This window comes from Procambarus clarkii, chromosome 10 (genome assembly GCF_040958095.1).
Source record: "Procambarus clarkii isolate CNS0578487 chromosome 10, FALCON_Pclarkii_2.0, whole genome shotgun sequence".
NCBI classification, from domain to species: Eukaryota; Metazoa; Arthropoda; class Malacostraca; order Decapoda; family Cambaridae; genus Procambarus; species Procambarus clarkii.
The window spans coordinates 16,928,179-16,954,657 of record NC_091159.1 but is presented as its reverse complement, the minus strand read 5'-3'; the positions used below and the strand labels follow the sequence as shown (position 1 = coordinate 16,954,657).

Sequence of the window (26,479 nt, the reverse complement as noted above, 5' to 3'; positions counted from 1 at the left end):
CACTTGATATTCCCAGTTTTCTGACGTGAACATCAGACCATTTGGGAAGGTATCGGACGAGGGAGTGGGGAATGGTGGGGATGATGAGGGGACGGAAGTGAGAGATGGTGCGGAGGACGAGGGGACAAGGGAGGGGGTAATGGTAGGGAAGGACGAGGGGACGGGGGAGTTTGGGATGGTGGGACGGGGGAGTTTGGGATGGGGGAATAGATAATGGTGGGGAAGACAAAGGGACAGGGGAGTGGGGCATGCTGGGAAGGAAGAGGGGATGGTGGAGTGGGGAATGGTGGGGAAGACGAGGGGACAGTGGAGTGGGGAATGTTTGGGAGGCCGAGGAGATGGGTGAGGGTGGAATGGTGGGGAGGACTGGGGGGACAGGGAAGGTTGCTGTGGCCGGGTACTGCTAGTATATAAATAAATATGCAAGATTCTTGAGAGGATTGTCCTTGGTAGACTAATGGTGCAAATCAAGTCTTAACTTGCACGGTTTTCTTCCAGGGAAGACTATTTACACCGATGGTTCCCTACACCATCGAGGCAACCCTGGGGGTCTCACGGCTGAGTGGACGGCGCTTGGTGGTCGTAGTCCTAATGACTCGGGTTCGATTCCTGATGGAGGTGGAAACAAATGGGCAGTTTGTTTCTCTACCTCTGGGCAGAGGCAGAGAACCGCTAATCTTCTATAGTTATTAATCATTAGCTTAAATTTGCCTATGTTTATTATTCAACATTTCTTTGATTTCATTTATTACCTAGGTTGCCTAGCCTTGCCATGCTCCCTTACTCCATTGTACCCCTGGCTTTGCCTGCATCTCAAATTGCAAATTGTTACTTACAGTGTACCTGTGAGTACTCGTATGCAATCTACCTCATTTTTGCTCAATTTGTTTTTTTTTTTTTTTTTTTTTTTTTGTATTGCTTAGTCTTGCTTATATTTTTTGTTTTGTATTTCCATATCTTGTGTTTTGTATAGTCCATGTTTACATGTTTTTTCTTTAATCTCATTAATTGCCTAGGTTGCCTAGCCTAGCCATACTCCCTTACTCCTTTGTACCCCTGTAAGCCCCTTTTGTGTTTGTTTTGTACAGTATTGTGTATATATTTTTCCCTATTTTATAGCTTTTTTCTACTTATTTCTGATTCTACAATCAGCTTTTTTTATGCAGTCAAGTATAGACCCTGAACTTAACCTCTTATCCACTATCTATGACAATAATCACTTTAATGATCTAAATTGCAGATATTTTGCAGCACATGATGTAAACAATGTATTAACTCATAATCACAATATCTCTGTAATCAATTTGAACGTTAGATCCCTAGGTAAACACTTCGATGATGTTAGTGCCTTGATTGAAACTATTGGCAACAAATTCTCTTTTATTATACTTACTGAAACATGGTTGAAAGAGGATACTACTCAACTCTTTAACATGCCTAACTACTCAGCAATTCACAACTGTCGTCAACTTCAGAGAGGTGGTGGCACTGCTCTTTACTACCACCAAGAACTAACATGCTTAAAAGAAATTAGAACTAGAGACTGCTATGGGGAGTATATCTTCGCCAGCTTCAGAGTCAAGGGTGCCGAGTCTGTCCTGTCTGTGGGTGCAGTCTATAGAATTCCCAACACTGATGTGTCTGGATTCAACTCAAACCTTAGAAATCTAATACTTGATAACAGACTGAACAAAAACCACCTAATTATCGCAGGGGACTTTAATATTGACCTCTGCGAGCCAGAACACCCTACTGCTGTTAGCTTCCTCAACTGTATGAATTCCTGCCTCCTCATACCCTTAATCACTAGACCTACTAGAATCACTGATAGCACTGCCACGACTCTAGATCACATCTGGACCAACATAACCTCTCCGCTTACTTCAGGTATAATCACCGATAGCACTACAGACCACTACCCCACATTTCTCTTAACTAACATTAGCAAACCACCTCTAGAAACAAGGGAGTTAAGCTTTAGGCTGCACAATGAAACTGCTATAAACAATTTTATAACTGCTGCTGATAATGTCAACTGGGAGTCCGAGTTAGGTAACATAGGGGACATCAACCTAGCAGTGCAATCTTTTCTACAAACAACTCTTAGCCTTTATAACACCCACTGTCCTAGGCTTACAAAACAAGTCACAAGCAAAAGGCTTAACAATCCTTGGCTTACAAAGGGAATACTGAAATCCATTAACAAAAAACACGACCTTGAGAAGAAGTATAGGTTAGGAATTGTCTCCAAAGAATTCTCAAAGAATTACTCATTATTGCTATCTAAGATAATTAGACGAGCCAAAACTAATTACTACGAAGATAAATTTACTCAAATAAAGAGCAACATTAAACAAACTTGGAGCACAATTTCACAAATATTGGGATCAAAGAAATCTTTAAATAACAAACCGACTCTCCTGTCTAATAACGATGGTCAGCTTTCAGCCTCTGATTCTGCTATTGAGTTTAATAGGTTCTTCTCTTCCATTGGTTCATCCCTTGCAAATGATATTCCATCTTCCAGTACTGACATTAAGGACTATCTTACAGGTAACTATCCACAGTCTCTGTACCTAAAGCCTATTAACTCCACTGACGTCAATGAGATAATCCTTTCCCTTAAAACCAAGTCTGGTGCCCTTGAGGAGATACCAACTTTAATTTACAAAAAAGCCTCCAGATCTTTAGCCCCTGCTATTGCTTTGCTCTTCAACAAGTCACTTGAACTCCAAACCTTTCCAGATATTCTAAAAAAAGCGAGAGTAACGCCTGTCCACAAATGTGGTGACCCCACAGATGTTAACAACTACAGACCTATATCAATCCTGCCAAACTTGTCAAAAATTTTTGAAAAACTTATATACAAGCAGCTTTACTCATATCTAGCCAAACTCAATATACTTAGCCCTTGCCAATATGGCTTCAGACCCAAAAAAAGCACTAACGATGCACTTATTAGTATGCTTAACTCGATTCATACAGCTCTTGATAAAAAGGAGTTCCCTGTTGGGTTATTTGTGGACCTGCGTAAAGCTTTTGATACTGTCAACCACCATAACCTTCTTCTTAAATTACATCATTATGGAGTCAGAGGACACTCCCTACAATACCTCGAGTCCTACCTTACTGACAGGCTCCAATATGTTTCTGTGAATAATACAATTTCTCCCACCCTACCCATCAACATTGGTGTTCCTCAGGGCAGCATACTTGGCCCTCTCCTCTTTCTCATCTACATTAATGACCTTCCAAATGCCTCCCAACACCTCAAACCAATTCTATTTGCTGACGACACAACCTTCATTTACTCCAGTCCTGACCCTCTTGCTCTAAATGCCACAGTAAATACTGAGCTAAATAAAGTCCATCTTTGGCTAACTGCCAACAAACTCACCCTTAACATTGACAAAACCTTCTATATTCTGTTTGGCAATAAATCCTCTAGTCTTATAAATCTCAAAATAAACAATACCCAAATTTGTAACAAATTAGATGGCAAATTCCTTGGCATTCTCATTGACCACAAGCTGAATTTCCAGGGACACATTCTAAATATATCTAAAAAAGTTTCAAAAACTGTGGGCATTCTTTCTAAGATCAGATATTATGTACCACGCCCTGCCCTGGTGACTCTCTATTACTCCCTTATCTATCCTTATCTCAACTATGGTATTTGTGCTTGGGGTTCTACTACCCAAAATCACTTACGTCCTCTAATTACCCAACACAAAGCCGCTATTAGAACAATATCCAACTCTGGCCCCAGACATCACTCGGTACCCCTACTCAAATCTCTTAATATGTTAGATATTAAGTCTCTGCACATTCTCTCATGTGTATTATACATATATAAAACGCTAAACTATAATGCCAATCCTGATCTTAAAAGCTTCATAGTAGGTTGTAACAGAACCCATGAGCACCACACCAGAAATAAATACAGTTTTGATATTCCTAGAGTACGTCTTAATCAAACTAGAAATGCTCTGCAAATCAAGGGGCCCAGAATGTGGAATGACCTTCCCAACCATGTTAAAGACTGTACCTCTCTCAACCAGTTTAAGATAAAAACTAAACACTACCTAATAAATTCCCTGTAATCTACCTCACTCCTCTATTGTCAACCCATGTCTGTTATTTTCTTTTTTTTTTTTTTTTTTTTTAATCAACACTGTTTGTCAACCTATTGTATTTGTGCTGCTTTTTCAGTCATGTTTCCCCCTTTTTTTTTATCTTTATTTGTATTTGTTCTCAACATCTTTTATTCTTTATGCTCAATTAGTATTAAGTTCTAGATATTAATGTTTTCTTGCCCGAAACGCATTGCGTAATAGTGGCTTTAGGCATTGTATGTACTAGATCTATCTATATATCAATCCATTAATGTAACATCACTTGTATGTATATACCTTACCTGAATAAACATCTGAATCTGAATCTGAATCTGTAATTCCTCAATTTCAAAGCTCACTAACAAATTCTGAGTGATATATACGTCACTCACGACAGCCAGACCCCCATAGGAACACAATTAAGTCCCCCAATCACATAACCAAAGAAAATGATTAATCCTGTAAAAGAAAACGAATGCAACAAATGGGTTACTATTTTACGTTTTAAAAATACCTTATCTCGTTCATAGTAAACATTTATTTATATTGTATTTTGACGATTACTATATCGAATTAAATGCTATTCAACTACAAAATCCAGTCTTCCACTAAACCCAAACTAGAGTATAAAAATATCTAACAAACTTATATTCACCTTTACATAATACACCATATATTTCGTAGCACCAGTTCTCACCCCTCCTATATAAAGCAAAAAAATATGTCGGTCCCAGTGGTCTTACTATACAACCTCAACAAGCTACCTCAATCCTACCAGAACAAACCCCAACATCAGCAGAAACCGAATCAACAACGACAACGTCGCTGCCAACTGTACTAACCGCGCCAACGACACGTCAGGCCCCAGCAACAGTACCACCCCATCAAGCAACTGAACTTGAGGATAGCGAAGAGCTGGAAATCACCAACATTGACCCAGAATCCGAAGTGACTCCAGGCATAATAGACAAGAGCAAACCCTGTTACTGTCTCATTATCTCCACATTTATTTTATTTATTTATTTATTTATTTATTTATAAGAAGGTACATTGGGGGGGGGGGGGTTAAGAGAGAACATAGAAATGAAGTTGATTTTGCATTCTTGTAAAGCCACTAGCACGCATAACGTTTTGGGCAAGTCCTTAAACTAACATAATTTTAAGTAGATACCTGGTTGATGGGGTTCTGGGAGTTCTTCTACTCCCCAAGCCCGGCCCGGGTCAGACTTGACTTGTGAGAGTTTGGTCCACCTGGCTGTTGCTTGGAGCGGCCCGCAGGCCCACGTACCCACCACAGCCCGGTTGGTCCGGCACTCCTTGAAGGAAACAATCTAGTTTCCTCTTGAAGATGTCCACGGTTGTTCCACGGTAGATAATTTACAGTAAAATTGACAAAAAATGTTTACAGGTACATCGTAAGAAATTTTGACAAAAACAAAGATTAGAATAATACACAATAATAATACACTATAATGAACAAGGATTACTAGGTACATAAGGATAACATTTCAGGGCTATACATTAGTTCACTGAAGCACAATTTGAGGATTATTTCAAGGAATAATGCAGTAGAATATGCACTCAATATAACAACCAAGACGGAAGTTTTTACTAAAGTCAACAACCACATGGTGAAATTTTCTATGGCAACAACAATACTAGATAAACCCTGGCCTTAGAATGTAACCAGCTCATCATCACCAGGAACAGAGTCAAATTACCTCACCAAATGTCCGTCCACTATTCCACAGTGGAACGCTACATAGACCTCCCCATCCTGCATAAAAATTGCATCGACCCGATCTGCACGAAAGAAAAGCTGAGGCAAATCGACTTCTCTACCGCAGCCGAAGACCCGGAAGGAACGCCGATACCACAGCTGGCATGCGGACAATTCAGGCTAAGATTCAACCTCATAAAACCACAACCATCACCGAACAACAGTTAAAAGAATGAAAAGGTTAACCAACACCATAGGGAAGACGCCTCCTCCAAGCGAGACAGAGCACCTCAACTGAACCAGAGCAATACCTAATTGCCTCATTACTAGCCTCCTGCTGCTGAAGAAGAAAGCAAGCCCCCCAAATCAAGACCAAAAACATGATTCCAACCCATGGTGGATAGGCCACCGAACTTTCAAGCCTCCTCTCTCCACATCCAAATCTTCTTCCAAGAATTTTACCGTCCCATCCTTCTTCCTCCCACCATCCTTGCCAAGTTCTTTGATAGAAAAACTAAAAAAACTATACCTTTCTTGTTTTATGTATTTCTAGGTTTCAGATGCAACTGGAAAATTTTGTGAACTCAGAGAGTGGGAATGCGTCTTCTGCCAAACAATCACAGAAGTCACTACTTCACTATCTTCTGGAATGTGAATTAGCAACCAAGAATTTTAGAAGAGCTTTAAGAGTCCCTGAATCTTGCAGTAACCAGCCTGAAGCCATCAACACTGCTACTCTTCTGGTGATGAAAAGTGTCCAGCAGCTAGACACCCTCATAAACACTGCCAAGCAGTATCCTTCCCCACAATAGCCGCCACATAGTAAAGACTGAATATTTAAATGCGAGCTCAGCACACAGTATATTCTTTCACGACCAAAGATCCTATTCACTCCAAAAGCCACCTCTCGGGTGGCTTACTCTTCATTAATAAACCAACCAATCAATCAATCGGCTAATATACCCTATCTCAATAAATTATAAACTTCAACATGCTACATCCTTTCTTAATAAAACGACTTCTCACGTCTATATGATAAGCTGATAACACATAATCTTCGTTGTAATGTATATTATATATAATATATAATTATATTATATGAATTATATATATATTGAAGACTTAAAAATACTTCCTCCCACTCGCTCTCGGTTTCTGAAGCCCTAAAAATACATTCTATTGCTTCCTGTCTCTTGCTCCCGCTCTCTGAAGCCTTAAAAATACTTCCTCCTACTCGCTCTCTGAAGCCTTAAAAATACTTCCTCCTACTCGCTCTCTGAAGCCTTAAAAATACTTCCTCCTACTCGCTCTCTGAAGCCTTAAAAATACTTCCTCCTACTCGCTCTCTGAAGCCCTAAAAACTTTTCCCACTGCTTCCTCCCGTTCTCTGAGGCTTTAAAAATACTTCCTACTGCTTCCACCCGCTCGCTCCCTCTTTCTGAAGCCTTAAACGTACTTCCTCCTGCTGCCTCCCAAACGCTGCTGCTCTCTGAAGCCCTAAATACACTTGTCGGAAAACCCGACACCATTTACTAATATTCAATATAATAGACATATAATATTGCTGCTGTTGTATAAATAAATTCACTCATAGAAGACGTGACGCAGTGGAATTTTCCGTCAATTGAAAACGAGATATCATTGCCACATAGCGCTATAAATTCACCAGCTATTCTGTCTGAATACAAAAGACATAAAAATAGTACACCGCAAGGAGGTATTTTCAGACCCCTTCTCTTCAACTGTTTAATGGAAAGAATAATGAGGTTGAAACTCCCACATCATTGCAGACGCGGACGACTTTGTCATCATCATAAAAGGAAGGGATGCGGCGCCCCTTGCACCTAAATGCTTAGACTGCATCAATAAAAAGGCAAAACAGATTGGTATTAAACTCAACCCCTCAAAGACAAAAGCCATACCCATAAAAATAGCGAAGCCCAACATCCAACTCACAGTACAGGGTCAACCAACTGAATGGGAGGACTAGGAATCAGTGTCTAGGAATAATCCTGGACACATGAATTTTAATGCTGAGGTTACTTACTTGAGAGAGCGAACTGCGGCCCGGACGGGAATCCTCGGGTCGCTAACCTCCCTCTCTGGAAGTGTGGGCACCGACTTGTGAGATTTATATTTATTTAATTTATATGAATTTATATAGAATTTATATTTACGTTAATTTATGTATTTCGATAGCAATTGGTATGATGTTAAGTGGACTGTATTTCTGCAATAATCTCACAAATCGATCCTTACACATTAGGGGGGGGGGTTATATTAAATTTATATATATGCAGCCAATCAAACTACAGTATTAACTACATATATTAGTATACATTGAGGAGGTTCCTTATCTTATTGTACAGCAGGCTTAGTCCACCAGGTATAACTAGGATGTAGACACCAAATTATCCTCGTTTGAGGCTAGCTTCCATCACCCAGTAACTGATGTATCAAGTCTTGCTTCCTCTTCTTGTTCCTGTCAAAGGGCGCTAGCTGTAAAGCCAGAATCCTAATATATGACAGCTATATCAGAGAAAACACTGAATAATAGATCAGACAAGGACCAAGGCTTAATTACCTTTTTTTGAGTTGATCATTTGTGTTCTCACCGGTTCGCCCAATATCTACCTAACATTAATGGCCAAAAATGATTAGATAAACGGGTTTCGGAAAGACACCTCCCTTGTGTTTGTTGACAGCGTGTTGACGATGGCAGAACTTTGGTCTCCATAACACTTCGTCCAAGAGAATTTATAGAAGCTGTACTCGCTCCAACGACTCTGGTCTTAACAACAATGGCTGACTCCTTCCTCACTGACGCCTTGGCACTTTGTAGAGATATCAGTAACTGATAGAAGGGTCACATTTACTTTATTTTGATACTGATAATTAAGTTAATTCAAATAAGATGTTTTTATGATGGTAAAAGTCCAAAGACTAATGTATTTAAGAATAATTCCCAACAGAATAGTTGGTGAATTTATAATAGTATGTGGCAATGATATCCCGTTTTCTATAGACGGAAAATTCCACTACAAGCTACATTTTCTATGGGTTAACTTGTGTATACAACACTGCAGCAATATTATCTGCATATTGTATGTATTATTATTAAATGGTGTCGGGTTTTCCGACAGGAGGAGCTAATCTGCAAGTCCTGTGCACATACTATGTAAAGGCAGTCAGATCAGTGATCGACTATGCCGCACCTGCACTCAGAAGTCTATCACACCAACAGTGGAAAAAGCTTGAAGTTGCCCAAAACAATGCTATGAGAGCCGCACTGGGAGCCCCCATGTGGACCAGGCTCGAAACTCTAAGACTGGAGACGGGGTTGCCCTCTCTTCAAGAAAGAATATCACAAAGGACAGCTACAATTATCAGTAAGATAATTATTTCTCCTGATCTAATCCCAGTACGGCAGCCCTTGGTGGTTGGACTTCGCCAAAAACAGTGGAAATTCTTGGGCTGCAAGAGCAGGAAAAGTCCTAAACAGACTATATTTAAAAAGTATGATTCTTGATAGAGAGGGTGATCAACCTCACCCAAATTACATTTCTCCCGCACCGTGGGAAGAGCCTACTTTCAAAATAGTAATAGAAAGTCTCCCAATGAAAAAGGCTGCCTATGATCCAACAATTCTAAGGCACATAATAGAAAAGCAAATGTATAGCATTACAGTAGCAGGAGCCACTCACATCTTCATAGACGGATCGGTTGACACAGAATATGAGTGTGCTGGCGCTGCTCTTTGCACGACCAGCGTACAGGCATATTGGAGACTGGGAGGACTAGTATCAACCCAAACTGAGCTGTTTGCCATACAACAGGCATTTGCGTATGTGATTGCACAAAATACTCAAAATGCAATCATACACAGACTCAAAAGCTGCACTTCAAATATTAGGACAAAAACAATGGAAAGATAACGTGGAAATATTACCACCATTTTGTATTTTGGAGCAGTCGCTAAAGGTAAAGGACTCAACATAACCTTAAACTGGATCCCATCCCATGTTGGAATCCCATTAAATGAGAAAGCTGATGAAATTGCTAAATTGGCAACTCGTCATCCAGTGATACATAAAAATAATTCAACCCAGCCTAGAGAACATAAAAAACATCATCACCAAAAAACTCTCACACCTCAACAAACCCTACCTACACGAGAGAGTAGCTGAAGGTTCGCCATCTGCAACATGGTATCTTCAGGCAACCAAATTATAAAGGTTAAATATCCCAAAACGAATCCACAGGGAAATAGCAGTTAGGTTATATAGACTACGTCTAGGTTACAGATGCAACTGGGAGATTGGTGAACCCCGACAGAGTATTCTTCTTCTGCCAAACTGTCACAGTTTTTAGTTATAGTTCATTTATTATGCACCCCATACCCATCTTGTGGGCGGTAGTGGAAAGGGTTACAGAGGCACATAATGGGCTCAGGGACTGAACCCCACAATTCATTTAGCTAAGCAAGTACAATCTTGATGAGCTAGTTACAAAATTCAATTTAAGTCGTCACATCAACAATGGGTTCGAGATCGACCTCAAGTACAGGTTCTAAATTAAGTAACTGACATGTGTGGAGAGCTAGTGTCACAATTTATATGTTTGTCCTGCACACCGCCCCCCATCCAGTGGGCAGCGGTGGATAGGTTACAATCACTCAGTTACTACCTACAGTTAGCAAACTGGGGATATTTGGCTAAAATTTCTGGTAGCAGATCATTTTGAATGAAATATTTACACATCGCTGGAACATTGGTTATAGAATTGTCTCTAAATTCACGTATCTTTTCGCACTCCATCACATAGTGACGGAGTGTGTGCGAATAATTTTGTTGACACAGTTTACATTTGGTCAGGTCTACATCAGCAGATAATGAGAATTCCCAGAGATACTTGTAACCGAGTCTAAGCCGAGCAGTAGTAACATCTAGAAGTCTGCTGATTTTATTGGATGATCCATAGATGTGTGGCTCCTCTTGCGTGATAGTATGATGATAGATGGAATTACTGGTGTCAATTTCACTTTGCCTCAGATCTACAAGATCTTGTTGAAGTTTTCGGTGTACTGCTGCTCTCAGATTGCTCATTGACAATCCAAGGTTACACTCAACGGCTCCTTTAAAGGCAGATTCTTTGGCTAACTTATCAGCTCTATCATGCATTAGGAGGCCAACATGAGATGGAGACCATATGAAATGGACTCTGTTACCATCCTTAATAATTTGCACAGAAAAGCCATTACTTCACTATCTTCTGGAATGTGAAGCAACCAACGACCTTAAAAAAGCTTTAAGAGTCCCTGAATCTTGCAGTGGCCACCCTGAAGCCATCAACACAGCCACTCTCCTGGTCAAAAAAGGTGTCCAGCAGCTGGACACCCTCATGAAGACTCTCAAGCAGTATCCTCCCCCGCGACAACAGCTTGGCGATTAAATGCAACCTCAGAATACTGAAAAGAATTACTGAACAAAAAATTGTACCACTTACGGGCTATTTATTGCCGTACCACCTCTTGGGTTGCTTAATCTTTATCAATCAATCAATTAATCTGTTGGGAATTATTCTTAATACGGCAGTCTTTGAACTTTTATCATCATAAAAACATTTCACTTGAATTAACTGAATTATTAGTACCAAAATAGAGTAAATGATACCCCTTCTACTACTACTTGACGCATCTGGACAACAGGGATGCGTCAGTGGGAGGGCCTCAGTAGTCAGCCATTGTTAAGACAACAGGTTGCTGGAGGAAATTTAGCTCCTAGAAAATTCCCTTGGACAACGGAGTTACGGGACTAATAGTGTTCCTGTTATCAAATCCAACTACGTCTACTATAAGGGAAGTGTATTACCGAAACCCGTTTCTTATTTAGTCATTCATGGCCAGTAATGTTAGGTATATATAAGGCAATCCGGTAAGCACGAACGGCAGCGACATAATCCCGGTAATTATTCCTTGGTTCATATCTTATAATATACCAATATTTCTTCTGATATAGCTGTCATATATATAGGATTCCTGCTATTACAGCAAGTGCCCTTTAACAGGAACAACTGCAGAGAAAGCAAGAATTAAACCTAGTACTCCAGTACATAGGTGGGAGCCAGCCCCCACCCACAAAGTGGATCGACTGGCTTATTCATCCGTTTTCCTACTGGTTGTCTGGGACAAAATCAGCCATATAAGATAAGGCTTCCTAAGTTTATTTACTAATATATGTAGTTTAATACTGTAGTCTGATTAACTGCATATATAAATTTAATATTAATCCCCCCCATGTGTAAGGAGATCGATTTTTGAGAATATTGCAGAAATGCAGTCTGCTAAACATCATACAATTTGCTATCAAAATATATATATTAACGTAAATATAAATTCTATATAAATTCATATAAATTATATAAATATAAATGAACATCTCTTCCAAACTACAGACCTATATCAATCCTGCCAAACTTGTCAAAAATATTTGAAAAACTAATCTATAAGCAGCTTTACTCTTATCAAGCCAAACACAATATACTTAGCTCTTGTCAATATGGCTTCAGACCCAAAAAAGCACTAACGATGCACTTATTAGTATGATTAACTTGATACATGCAGCTCTTGATAAAAATGAGTTCCCTGTTGGGTTATTTGTGGACCTGCATAAGGCTTTTGACACTGTCAACCACCAAAACCTTCTTCTTAAATTACATCATTATGGGGTCAGAGGTCACTCCCTGCAATACCTCAAATCTTACCATACTGACAGGCTCTAGTATGTTTCTGTGAATAATTCAATTTCTCCCACTCTACCCATCAACATTGGTGTTCCTCAGGGCAGCATGCTTGGCCCTCTCCTCTTTCTCATCTACATTAATGACCTCCCAAATGCCTCCCAACATCTCAAACGAATTCTATTTGCTGACGACATAACCTTCATTTATTCCAGTCCTGACCCCCTTGCTCTAAATGGCACAGTGAATACTGAGCTAAGTAAAGTCCATCTTTGGCTAACTGCCAACAAACTCACCCTCAACATTGACAAAACTTTCTATATCTTGTTTGGCAATAAATCCTCAAATCAAGTAAATCTCAGGATAAATAATACTAAAATTTGTAGCAAAATTTATGGCAAATTCCTTGGCGTTCTCATTGACCACAAACTGAATTTCCAGGGACACATTCTAAATTATATCAAAAAAGTTTCAAAAACTGTTGGCATTCTTTCTAAGATCAAATATTATGTACCTCGCCCTGCCCTGGTGACGCTCTATTACTCCCTCACCTATCCTTATCTCAACTATGGTATTTGTGCTTGGGGTTCTACTACCCAAAATCATTTATGTCCTCTAATTACTCAACACAAAGCTGCTATTAGGACAATATCCAACTCTGGCCCCAGACATCACTCGGTACCCCTACTCAAATCTCTGAATATGTTAGATATTAAGTCACTGCACATCCTCTCATGTGTATTTATATATATATATATATATATATATATATATATATATATATATATATATATATATATATATATATATGTCGTACCTAGTAGCCAGAACACACTTCTCAGCCTACTATGCAAGGCCCGATTTGCCTAATAAGCCAAGTTTTCATGAACTATTGCTTTTTCGACTACCTAACCTACCTAACCTAACCTAACCTAACATTTTCGGCTACCTAACCTAACCTAACCTATGAAGATAGGTTAGGTTAGGTTAGGTAGGGTTGGTTAGGTTCGGTCATATATCTACGTTAATTTTAACTCCAATAAAAAAAAATTGACCTCATACATAATGAAATGGGTAGCTTTATCATTTCACAAGAAAAAAATTAGAGAAAATATATTAATTCAGGAAAACTTGGCTTATTAGGCAAATCGGGCCTTGCATAGTAGGCTGAGAAGTGCGTTCTGGCTACTAGGTACGACATATATATATTATATATATATATATATATATATATATATATATATATATATATATATATATATATATATATATATATATATATATAAATAACGCTGAACTGTAATGCCAATCCTGACCTTAAAAGCTTCATTGAAGGTTGCAACAGAACCCATGAGCACCACACCAGAAACAAATACCTTTATGATATTCCAAGAGTACGACTTAATCAAACTAGAAATGCTCTACAAATCAAGGGACCCAGAATGTGGAATGACCTTCCCAATCATGTCAAAGACTGTACCTCTCTCAACCAGTTTAAGATAAAAACTAAGTACTACTTAATTAATTCCCTGTAACCTACCTTACCCCTTTAATGTCAACTCATGTCTGCTATTTTTAAACAATACTGTTTGTCGACCAAATTGTATTTTTGCTTTTTTCTGCCATGTTCCCCCCTTTTTTATTTTTATATTTTCTCAACACATTTTATACTTTAATCTCAATTAGTATTAAGTTTTAGTCTTTAGTGTTTTTCCTGCCCGAAACGCTTTGCGTAATTGTGGCTTTAGGCATTGTATGTACTAGCTCTATCTATAAATTCATCAATTTTTGTATCACCCCTTGTATGTATGTATTTTACCTAAATAAACATTTGAATTTGAATTCTGAATTTGAAATCTTACAGGTCAGTTCCCCACAACACTTTCTCCCGCTTTCTGCATGTAGCCTTAAAAATACTTTCTACTGCTTCCTCGTGTTCGCTCTCGCTTTCTGAAGCCTTAAAAAACACTTCCCCCACTTTCTCCCGCTCGCGCCTGCTCTCTGAAGCCTTACAAATACCTCATCCTGCTTCCTTCCGCTCTCTGAAGCCCTAAAAATACTTCCTGCTTCTTCCTCCCACTCGCTCTCTAAAGCCCTAAAAATACTTTCTCCTGCTTCCTCCTACTCGCTCCAGCTCTCTGAAACCCTAAAAACACTTTCTCCCGTTCTCTGAAGCTTTAAAAACTTCCTCCTACTTCCTGTCCCCCTCTGAAGTTTTATAAAACTCCCTTTTACTTCCCCAAAATTGCTCCCGCTCTCTGAAGCCTTAAAAACACTTCCTCTCTCTCTCCGAAATTTTAAAAACACTACCTCCTGCTTCCTCCTACTCGCTGCCGCTCTTTGCCTGGCTGGCCAGGCGGCCGTGCAGTCAAGCTGGCCGACCGGCCGTCTGACGGCTGGCTGGCCTGCCGGCAGTTTTCAAAATATCGGAAATATCGAAAACTCCCCCTATAGCCTTGAATTTCATCGTTATTAGGCTTTGGTATATTCAATCAACGGTAAATTAAAATGATAAACCTTCTAATCTTCAGGTGTGTTCATGTAATTCCTCCATTTCAAAGCTCACTAACGAATTCTGAGTGATATTTACGTCACTCATATTAGCTGGCTGGGTGTGGCTGGGCAGCTAGCCAGCCGACAAGTCAGTTATCCAGCCAGCCGGCCAGGCGGGCGGCCAGCCGGGCGGCCTGCTGGGTAACCAGCCGGCCATGAATGGCTCTAACAATGGTTTCGAATTTCTCGAAGCGTCACATATTTTTAGTACATTGAAAAGTGTGTTACTGGTGGCCTGGAAGAGAAGATATTGAACAGTACCCAGTTACCACCAACAATCAGGCCACCGATAATTCCTTTTAATTAACATAGAACAAGTACCTCTCTATTTGTGAATACACTTTTAAGAGCACATTACATAATGCATCACGATTATTATTATTTCGCCATATTACTTTTAGTTCATCTACATATCAATTATTTTCAGAATTTCCGAAATTGAAATTCACGTAATTCAGTTTCAATTTCAGCTGTTGATATAGCAATAAAAATCCTGTCTCTCTGGAATTCAGCCGTGATACTTTTCATCAGTTGTGTGGTCGGGTGATGGACGTATCTGGCGCTGCTGATTATACTATGATCTGCCGCGTCAGTCCTAACCAAAGCTACTAATTATCACATTATCTGAGTGAGAGATTACTGTTTATCCCCGACGAGTTTTTCCATCTGTCTATTAATGCCAAATACACACACACTATTTTCCACTATTAAACAAATGGTGGAGGATATCCCCGGCAGTTCTACCTTCAAAGAACTCGAACTAATTTAGTTAACATAAGACTAGTAAAGAGGGACATGGAATGGAAATTAAAACACACACACACATTTATATTATATATATATATATATATATATATATATATATATATATATATATATATATATATATATATATATGTCGTACCTAGTAGCCAGAATGCACTTCTCAGCCTACTATTCAAGGCCCGATTTGCCTAATAAGCCAAGTTTTCCTGAATTAATATATTTTCTCTAATTTTTTTCTTATGAAATGATAAAGCTACCCATTTCATTATGTATGAGGTCAATTTTTTTTTATTGGAGTTAAAATTAACGTAGAAATCTGACCGAACCTAACCAACCCTACCTAATCTAACCTAACCTATATTTATAGGTTAGGTTAGGTAGCCGAAAAAGTTAGGTTAGGTTAGGTTAGGTAGGTTAGGTAGTCGAAAAACAATTAATTCATGAAAACTTGGCTTATTAGGCAAATCGGGCCTTGCATAGTAGGCTGAGAAGTGCGTTCTGGCTACTAGGTACGACATATATATATATATATATATATATATATATATATATATATATATATATATATATATATATATATATATATATATATATATGCGAACACGCTTGAATGGTTCCTATGCCAATATGCAACCGAAAACTCCTCACCTCTGAAGGATTCGAACCCAGACAGCCTGAGCTCCATGCACCTTAGCGTATCCAGTACTTAACCTGCTAATCCACACTGACTCTTCAAAAGAATTGGAAGTCATCAGACCCTTAACCCAATCAATGACAGCACTCAGTGGTAAATTTTAGGGACATTTCATCGAATCACCTCGAATGTAGGGATGCCATGTGAGTAACAGATGCGAACAAGCTTAAATGGTCACCAATCCAATATGCAATCGGAGTTTTCGGCACCACAGCGTTGCTGTACTTGGATGATGTCATTGTGTTGGGACTATTCACTCTACCCAGACTGAGGACTGAGTGAGACAAGGACTGAGGACTGAGACTGAGGACTGAGTGAGACAAGGACTGAGGACTGAGTGAGACAAGGACTGAGGACTGAGACTGAGGACTGAGTGAGACAAGGACTGAGGACTGAGACTGAGGACTGAGTATGACAATAAGACCGGAACGTGAAGCTGCCAACACCACGCCCACTGCACCTGAATAATCTTTATATGTGCTTCTTTCTTTTTTTTTTTTAGCTTTATTCGTCTCTATTACGTCCCTCATTTATGCCCTATTCTCCCTCTCTTTACGCCGTACTCCTCACCTATGTGTATTATGTACCTGACCTCCCTAATGGTATAAATCCCATACGCCCAGTACAGTGCCACTGCTTAACCAAGAAGGTAAAGTCAAATTCCAAGGAAAAATATCCTCCACAAAGAGGCTGGAAAATGGGACTCCGCAGGGAGGAGTACTAAGCCCCTTCCTCTTCAACTGTCTCATGGAACAATTCATGAAGCTCGAGCTACAAAAAGCCAAACAGCTTAACTATGCAGACGACTTTGTGGTCATCATCAATGGCAAAGGCGCCAGGAACCATGCACAAAAATGCCTAGACATCATCAGCAGGGAAGCGGAACGCATAGCAGTGAAAATAAAGAACAATAAGACCAAAGCAATGGCCGTTAAAATGAGAACTCTCAACATCAGACTCGAAATACAAGGAGACGAAATTGAGTAATAATAGGCAGCCAGTTGAAATTCATTAAAAAAATTGAATATCTTCGGCAACGTTGTAAAGCCAGAAACTCAGCCTTGCGCTCCCTGACAAGTTTTAGAGATGGTGCATCTCTACCAGTACTCAAAATGTACTACGTTCAAGCAGTCAGTTAGGTCACTCATTGACTATGCTGCTCCTGCTCTTACATCCCTCAGTGATAACCAATGGGAGATACTGGAAATGTCTCAAAATGATGCCCTCAGAACAATGCTGTAAGCACCTATGTGGACGCGTCGAGAGAATCTAAGAATGGAAACCATCTTACCAGCCTTAGAAAACAGGATCAAACAAAGAATAGCCACCACAACAGCAAAACTTGTTGGAACCACCACCAGACTGTCAATCAAAGATAGCATACACAGATCGCTTCAGAGAAACCTTCAATATAGAACAAGTGCACGGACGGATAATCTGGTCAAGATTCTAGAGAAAGTGAACTTAAACGGACCATTAAAACCAAAGGAGAAGATAGACCATATCAACACTTTCGGCAGCCTCCTCCATGGGAAGAATCGAGTCTAAAGATAATCATTGAAGGATCACCGGCTAGAAAATCAGCTTGTGACTCGCAGAGGCTCAAAGCAGTCATAGAACAACAAATGGAAACCATCTCGAGACCTACAACCACTCTCATCTTCACAGACAGATCAGTTGATCAAGAAAGAGGTTCTGCTGGGGCAGCAGTTTACACTAACAACCATGAAGCTTGCTGGAGCATGAATAGTGGGTGCTCAACATTGCAAACAGAATTACATGCCCTGAAGGAGGCCATAAATTATGCAATTGAGAATAATTTACATGATGTCATCATTCATACCGACTCTAAATCATCGCTCCAGGCATTGTTATACAGCCGGCACAGAGATAATATACAACTCATAAAAGAATTCCAACATATAGGAAAAGACGCACACAGTATAGGGTTGTCAATCACCCTAAATTGAATACCAAGTCACATAGGCATAGATGGTAATGAAAAGGCAGACTCACTAGCAAAAACTGCCACTGCTCTACCTGTTGTACAGGTTCAAATACCTCCAAGTTTTTCCCAGATTAAGGAGCAAATCAAGAAGAAAATACTCCCAACTATCAAAAGTCGCCACAGAGCCAAAGTAACGGAAGGCAAGATCCACTGTGATGTGGTACGAACAAGCCACTGGTTACTACTCTTTCAAGCCTGACAAAAAGATACCCAGAGACATTGCAGAAGCCATACACAGACTCAGACTTGGTTACAAGTGCTGCTGGGAGGCAATAAACCCAATAGTTAAAGAATGTCATATCTGTGGAACAGATGCAGAGGCGCCACTATTGTATTACTTACTGGAATGTGAAGTTACTGAAGCCCTGTGCATCAAACTCAACATTAATCCAACAACAGCAGCTGCATTAGATGCAAATTTCACAGCGACAACAATGATTAGAAAAACAGTTGAAGAATGGGACACACTAGTGCACACACTGCATCTATATCCACCACCACGATAATGTTATTAAAACAAGGCTAAAACCAGTGCGCTAAAACAGAAGCGGGAAAAGAAACGTGAAAAAAGGAGGAAACCCCACCTCCATTTAAAACTCTGACCCAAATATCACAGTAACAAGGTTATCGCGAATAACCGAACTCTATTACGGGCTCACTATAGCCTGTGCTACTTGGAACTTTTTGTTCTGAGTGGCTGAATCTAAAACAACAACAAAAAAATATCCGCTCCCTTAGCCAGGACACTAATGCAGTAGATAAATTGACAGCTGCATTTTATTTAAATCACGTACCTGTCAGAACATAGCTAAGAGACACTTAAGGAAGTTCTCACATGACTCTCACCTGTACTACTATTATGTAAGCCTGATAACACATATATGTATTGTGTAGATCACAACAATGGTGAAAGGCTGATGCAAAAGCCCCCTTTCGCTAATTCAGGAAATTCTAGATAGTTAAGGGACAGCTAAGTATTTTCCTGATTAGAGGGAATTAACATATTGGACCATATAGGTTGTTGAAGAGGACAGAGAAAAAGACAGCTACCTATTAGATTCAAGAGAGGTTCCTCTTTCTTTTAGAGAGCTATTAATTATATTTTAAGTTCAGTATTAGGGGAAAATTCATTAGCATACATTGGTGTTGTGGATGGTGTTTAAATTGAATGTACAAAATGAACACTTGTTGCTCAGAGCAACGCATCCTCCGATTATACAGTACGTTTTAATACTAAATATAATAAGTACATTCCTTACTGTCTGCATAGTACATAAATATACTTAATTGTACAGTTACATTTTCTGTTAAGTCACTCAAAATTTCAGGATAAAGTTTTCATGTGTAATTCTATATACACAAGTTTTAAATATAAAGAATTTCTTTTTCAGTTTTATTGAACAAAATAGATTTTATACTAAATTTGAAAATACCCTGAGTTACTTTATAATTTACTGAAAGATTTTAGTTTTGTTTTATTAGCTTTATAAAACTGTAATATGAATATAGCTATAAGTTAAGTACTAATTGTAATTAAAAAGCAATAAAATGCTTGTCCTTCTACACTAAGAAGGTTAGATTAGGTCGTGGTTTTCTATTCAGCTTTTCAGGTAAACTCTAATATTCACAATATTTTGATGCGATTCTGGCGATTAAGTGTATTTATGTACTAATCCTGTAGTCAGGATTGTATTTATTACATTTAGTAACAAAACGTACTGTCTATTCGGAGGAGGGGCTGCAGAGACTTTAGTTCTTAGGTTTTTAAGTTTGTGCAGATGGTGGCATCCTACTTTTTTTTTTTTTTTTTTTTGAGATATATATACAAGAGTTGTCACATTCTTGTACAGCCACTAGTACGCGTAGTGTTTCGGTCAGGTCCCTGGAATACGATCCCCGCCGCGAAGAATCGTCGTTACAACCAAGTACACATTTTACTGTTTCGTTAAACAGAGGCTACAGTTAAGGATTTGCGCCCAGTAAATCCTCCCCGGCCAGGATACGAATTCATGACAAAGCGCTCGCGGAACGCTAGGCGAGTGTCTTACCACTACACCACGGAGACTAAACTTAAGCCTGACTTAAAGACCAGTCGAGTGGTCATTAAGATGCCAGATGCTAGGAGCGCGGTGCAGATTCCTAGGAGTAGCGGGTCTTGCTGTCATACTGAAGACTTTACAAGAACAACAGCCCCACCCTTGAGGTGTTTCCGGGGCTTAGCGTCCCCGCGGCCCGGTCGTCGACCAGACCTCCTCCTTGCTGGACTGGTCAACCAGGCTGTTGGACGCGGCTGCTCTCGGCCTAACGTACGAATCACAGCCTGGTTGATCAGGTTCATTTAATAAATGAACTAAACCAAACCCACTGAGAGTCCTAACCAAGGAAAGGTTCGTCTGGATAGAACAAGCCAAGACATTCAATAAATTAAAGTCAGTGGTAAGTAAAGTTCCACTGCTGTCAAAGCCTAATTTCGGCAATGTGTTGGGAAGTTCATACAGAAGCATTAGGTGATGCAAACAGCGGCTGTTTGAGTTACCATAATCCAGAAGATCATTCTCACGAGGACGCTTACTTCAGTAAAACCATTCAAGAGCCAGAAGTAAGACGTATCTCCACGGACGAGAAAGCGTTATTTAAACTTTATTTCAACATTTCACTATTTTTACAGATTGCAGGTTTGTAGTAATTTATTTTTTTTTGAAAAAATACGTGTTTCTCTCGAATGTCTCAATCGGGCTACAAGCTGTCAACCCACTCTTCTGATCCTATGTAAGCCGGCAAGACCTCAACATTCACCCCGCCTTCCCTCTCACTCGCGTTACTCTTGCAAGTAAACATATCTATATTATATATCTCCAGAGCCTATTTTGTTTCTTCCCATTGTCGAGAACTAATATTTTCAGGGAAATAATGAGACCTCTTGATACGTGTGCAGAACATGATCACAGCTGGACAACACCCGACCTTGTTATCTTTGTTTGAGGAGTTGAGTCCCCTGCAGCCATCTGCTGGTCGAGTCCCCTGCAGCCATCTGCTGGTCGAGTCCCCTGTAGCCATCTGCTGGTCGAGTCCCCTGTAACCATCTGCTGGTCGAGTCCCCTGCAGCCATCTGCTGGTCGAGTCCCCTGCAGCCATCTGCTGGTCGAGTCCCCTGCAGCCATCTGCTGGTCGAGTCCCCTGCAGCCATCTGCTGGTCGAGTCCCCTGCAGCCATCTGCTGGTCGAGTCCTCTGCAGCCATCTGCTGGTCGAGTCCCCTGCAGCCATCTGCTGGTCGAGTCCCCTGCAGCCATCTGCTGGTCGAGTCCCCTGCAGCCATCTGCTGGTCGAGTCCCCTGCAGCCATCTGCTGGTCGAGTCCCCTGCAGCCATCTGCTGGTCGAGTCCCCTGTAACCATCTGCTGGTCGAGTCCCCTGCAGCCATCTGCTGGTCGAGTCCCCTGCAGCCATCTGCTGGTCGAGTCCCCTGCAGCCATCTGCTGGTCGAGTCCCCTGCAGCCATCTGCTGGTCGAGCAAAACGACCAGTTCCATTAATCATGTTGTTTTGCCTTGGACGGCTGAGCTGCTGGACATAATTAGCAGTCAGGGGGGAAAGAAAACGAGTCCTTCAGACTATAAGGAGTTTTTTTTGGTGTTGGGTTAAATGACAGTTTAATCAATGATGTATTACATTTGTGATTTTCCTGGTATTAGACAGACGTCGAGTTAAGTGTTTTAGTTTAATTTTTTGCTCTCGTGTTTGTATAATATCTATATATAGAATGTGGTGCTCTGTGTTATGGATATGTTGACACAATCACCCAATTTGTGTAGCGTTCCAATATTTATGTGTCCACTCTGATGAAGGAATGAGAAGACTATAATAGTAAACTTTATCAGACCTAACTTGATCTATCTTAGTCTAACGCAATCGTCATAACCTAACTTGCCAGGATCTAATCAAATGTAATATTGAGCCTAATCCAGCCTGAAATAGCCTAACCTGAACCTATCCACACCAAACCTAAGTTAACCTCACCATATATATCCTAAGCTATGTCCGGTAGTTCAATTTTAAAGTTTTGTGATTGTTTTTTGTAGTGATTAGACAATTTTCATAATGTGGCCAATTATCTCCCTGGAAGGCTCGGGTACCTCTTTGCTGTACAATACCCGATATATTTATTTAAAACTGCACGTGTATTTTGTCTCCATTTGGTGAATCTGGATTAATATTTACATTCAAGCAGATGCCAGCAGTTTTCTTCATCAGCTGCTTCTCTACTAATGTTTGCACAAGCTGTTGCAACGTCTACACCTGCAGCTGCTGATTTATTAGTTACAGTTTCATACACTAGTGATTTATCAGATGCTGTTTCACCAGCTGGTGTTGCAAAATGTTTGCTTATATGTTGCTACTCCAACATATGCTGCTCTATTCACTTTTAATCCACAAGAATTTATTCAGCAACCTGGTACTCGGCCAGCTCCCAATGCATCAGATGGTGCTTCAAGCTTCATGGACAGCATCTGTCTTACCAGATGCTGCCCATTAAATGTTGCCTCACCAGCTTCACCAGGTGATGAATTCACCAAATGCTGAGAAGACCAGCTGCTGTTTCGTTACCTGTTGCTCCAGCAGATTCACCAGCTATTGCTCTGCCAGATGCTGATCCGTCAGATCCTGTTCCTCCATTTGCCGATTCATCATCTGCTGCATAAACAGCGTTTGCTCCAGTAGTTTCACCTCTTCCGGCTGATGTACTTGTCTTGTTGACACGAACCGGAGGGTCCAGATGGGTCTTGTTTCACAGTAAATGTAAAGCAAAGTGAAGCCAAGTGTACAGGGCAACCCAACACTCGCTCAGGTCTTGCTGGACAGGAATGAGAGAGAGAGAGAGAGAGAGAGAGAGAGAGAGAGAGAGAGAGAGAGAGAGAGAGAGAGAGAGAGAGAGAGAGAGAGAGAGAGAGGTGACCGGGAGGGGAAGAAGTGATGGGGGTAGGAAGGGAGGTTGAGGGAGGAGACACAGCTCGAGACACAAGTGTCGTGGACAAGAACCCGTGAAAAGTGAGGAGAGTGATGGATGGTTAAGGTTTAGAGGCGGGGAAATGACAGGTGTTAATAAAATATCAACAACAGGCAGGCTGAGGGAAGCCAGCCTGTTGTTGAGACTTACCAGCCTGTTGTTGAGACTTACCAGCCTCAACATCCAACATTCCCTTTCCCATTTCTCCGTGGGTTTTCCCTCATACCTATGATCACTGTTTCGTGAACGTCAGTTGCATTATATATATTATATATATTATATATTATATATATATATATATATATATATATATATATATATATATATATATATATATATAATCTAAATATACTCTTTATACAATGTATGAGCGATCATAATAATTTGTCATTCAACAAAAATATTGCAGCGGTTGCTGTAATAATGTTTATATATAAACTAAAAACTCTACACCCCAGAAGGATTCGAACCCAGACCGCCAGGGTTGCACCATGGCGTACCTGGTTTTTTTAACCACTAGACCACATGACTCTACAAAAATCTTGATAGTCGTGAGACTATTTATCCAAGATTCGACAGCGCTCAGTGGTCAACTCAGACATAGATATTTCATCGAATCACCTCACTTTGTGGAGCCACGTGAGCAACACAAATGCGAACAAGCTTGAATGGTCCCCGAGCCAATATCAACAATATCCCCGAGCGCTCTCGGATCTTGGATAAATAGTCTCACGACTACCAAGATTTTTGTAGAGTTGTGTAGTCTAGTGGTTAAAGAACCAGGTACGCCATGGTGCATAGTGCTCCTGGCTGTCTGGGTTCGAATCCTTCGTTGAGTTTTCACGTTATTATATATATATATATATATATATATATATATATATTGTGACGGTAACGCGTTGGTGTTCGGCTGTTTAAGGCTAGGGGTATGGCCTCGTCACATAGTTATAAAAAAAATAGAAAAACTGGAACTTCGTCTGTGGTAAGGTAAGGAGAAGACACACAAAACACAAGTAAATTTTAACAATGAAATTTTAATTACGTTAAATAAATCAAAACATGAAAAAATGGACAAACAAATTCTTATAATAAAATCAATCAATCAAAATAATGAGAATACTTAAATGACGCAATGAAAAGTTACGTTAAGATAAAATAACAAGAAGTGCAACACAAAATTAAATGGGAGGTGCTGGAATATTGGCTTTAAGCTATCACCTCTCTCAGTACACGCTAACGTCTAGCTGGGAGGAGTGATAACCACGAAAGCACTGAACATTCTGAGGTCTGAGGTCGTGGCGACCCCAGACATCAAGTAGTATGGGGGGGCGAGTGCAGGTGCAGCCAGACCGGCGACCAATCAGCGGGGCCGGTAGCGATCAACGAGTAGTTTGGCGGTTTGAGTCTGAACAGGTGTCTCTGGCTGCAACGTTTTGCGCTCTGGCAAGCCTTGCTGGTGTTGTTGTACATTTCTTCCATAGTAGTTTTATATAATTCCAACGACGTAATTATGGAGGGAAGAGCAGGCTCAATCTCTTGAAGGAGATTATCGTCTATATATAATATATATATATATATATATATATATATATATATATATATATATATATATATATATATATTATATATATGTCGTACCTAGTAGCCAGAACGCACTTCTCAGCCTACTATGCAAGGCCCGATTTGCCTAATGAGCCAAGTTTTCATGAATTAATATATTTTTTCTAATTTTTTCTTATGAAATGATAAAGCTACCCATTTCATTATGTATGAGGTCAATTTTTTTATTGGAGCTAAATTTAACGTAGATATATGACCGAACCTAACCAACTCTACCTAACCTAACCTATCTTTATAGGTTAGGTAGCCGAAAAAGTTAGGTTAGGTTAGGTAGGTTAGGTAGTCGAAAAAACATTAATTCATGAAAACTTGGCTTATTAGGCAAATCGGGCCTTGCATAGTAGGCAGAGAAGTGCGTTCTGGCTACTAGGTATATATATATATATATATATATATATATATATATATATATATATATATATATATATATATATATATATATATATATATATATATATATATATATATACACACACACACACACATACATACACATACTAGGCCAAGTAGTGCATTCTTGCTATTAGGTACGACATATACTATGCAAAATATGCAACCCTTTGCGCCACTGGCCACGGAATGAGCATGGGGGAGCATAACAGATGCCCGGCCATAAACTCCTGTAGGGTGGAAAGGGTTTTGAAGCCAACGGAGTCTTGGGGTCTAGAGTCGATTTCATCGACTTGGTAACATACGAAGGTTCATTTATCTCCTGTGTTAAATGCCATGCAGTCCACTGGGCTGAGGCGGTTATAGGTCGAGATAACTGGGTTATTCCCAACAACTTCTTTTGTCACACGTTGTTAATATTGTTTCAGTGTTGATAGTAATGCTGATATGCGACAGCGTCGATGGATCAGGTGTCACTTATGTTTAGGTGTCATATTTGGTTCATTTGGATCAAGTGTCATGTATAGACATACTGTGATTATCTATGTATTGTTGAGAGTATATACGCAGTAATTCGAATGTCGACTTACTACCTCTGACCCTTCAACATTACTGGCAGTAAAGATGATCCAGCATCTGGTGGCTTAAGTATTACGTTTTCTATAAATTATAAAACACATTTAAAACCTAAAAAATAATTGTAGAATAAAAATATTGTACTTGAATTTTCTCACTATTGTATAAACACTATTGTACTTTCCAATGGTAAGTATCCAAAACAGTGAGACAAATCCTTTAAGATCAATTTAATCGTTAGTTTAAAATTCTTCAAACCAACCACTTGAACTGGACGGTAGAGCAACGGTCTCGCT

General features: G+C 39.9%; 1 protein-coding gene across 1 annotated transcript; it reads right to left on the bottom strand.

The window, feature by feature from the left end:
• Positions 1-21,535: 21,535 nt before the first annotated feature.
• Positions 21,536-22,129, bottom strand: LOC138363185 (circumsporozoite protein-like). Its single transcript, XM_069322178.1, has one exon. The coding sequence runs from the start codon at positions 22,127-22,129 to the stop codon at positions 21,536-21,538; it is 594 nt and encodes a 197-aa protein (XP_069178279.1).
• Positions 22,130-26,479: the final 4,350 nt, after the last annotated feature.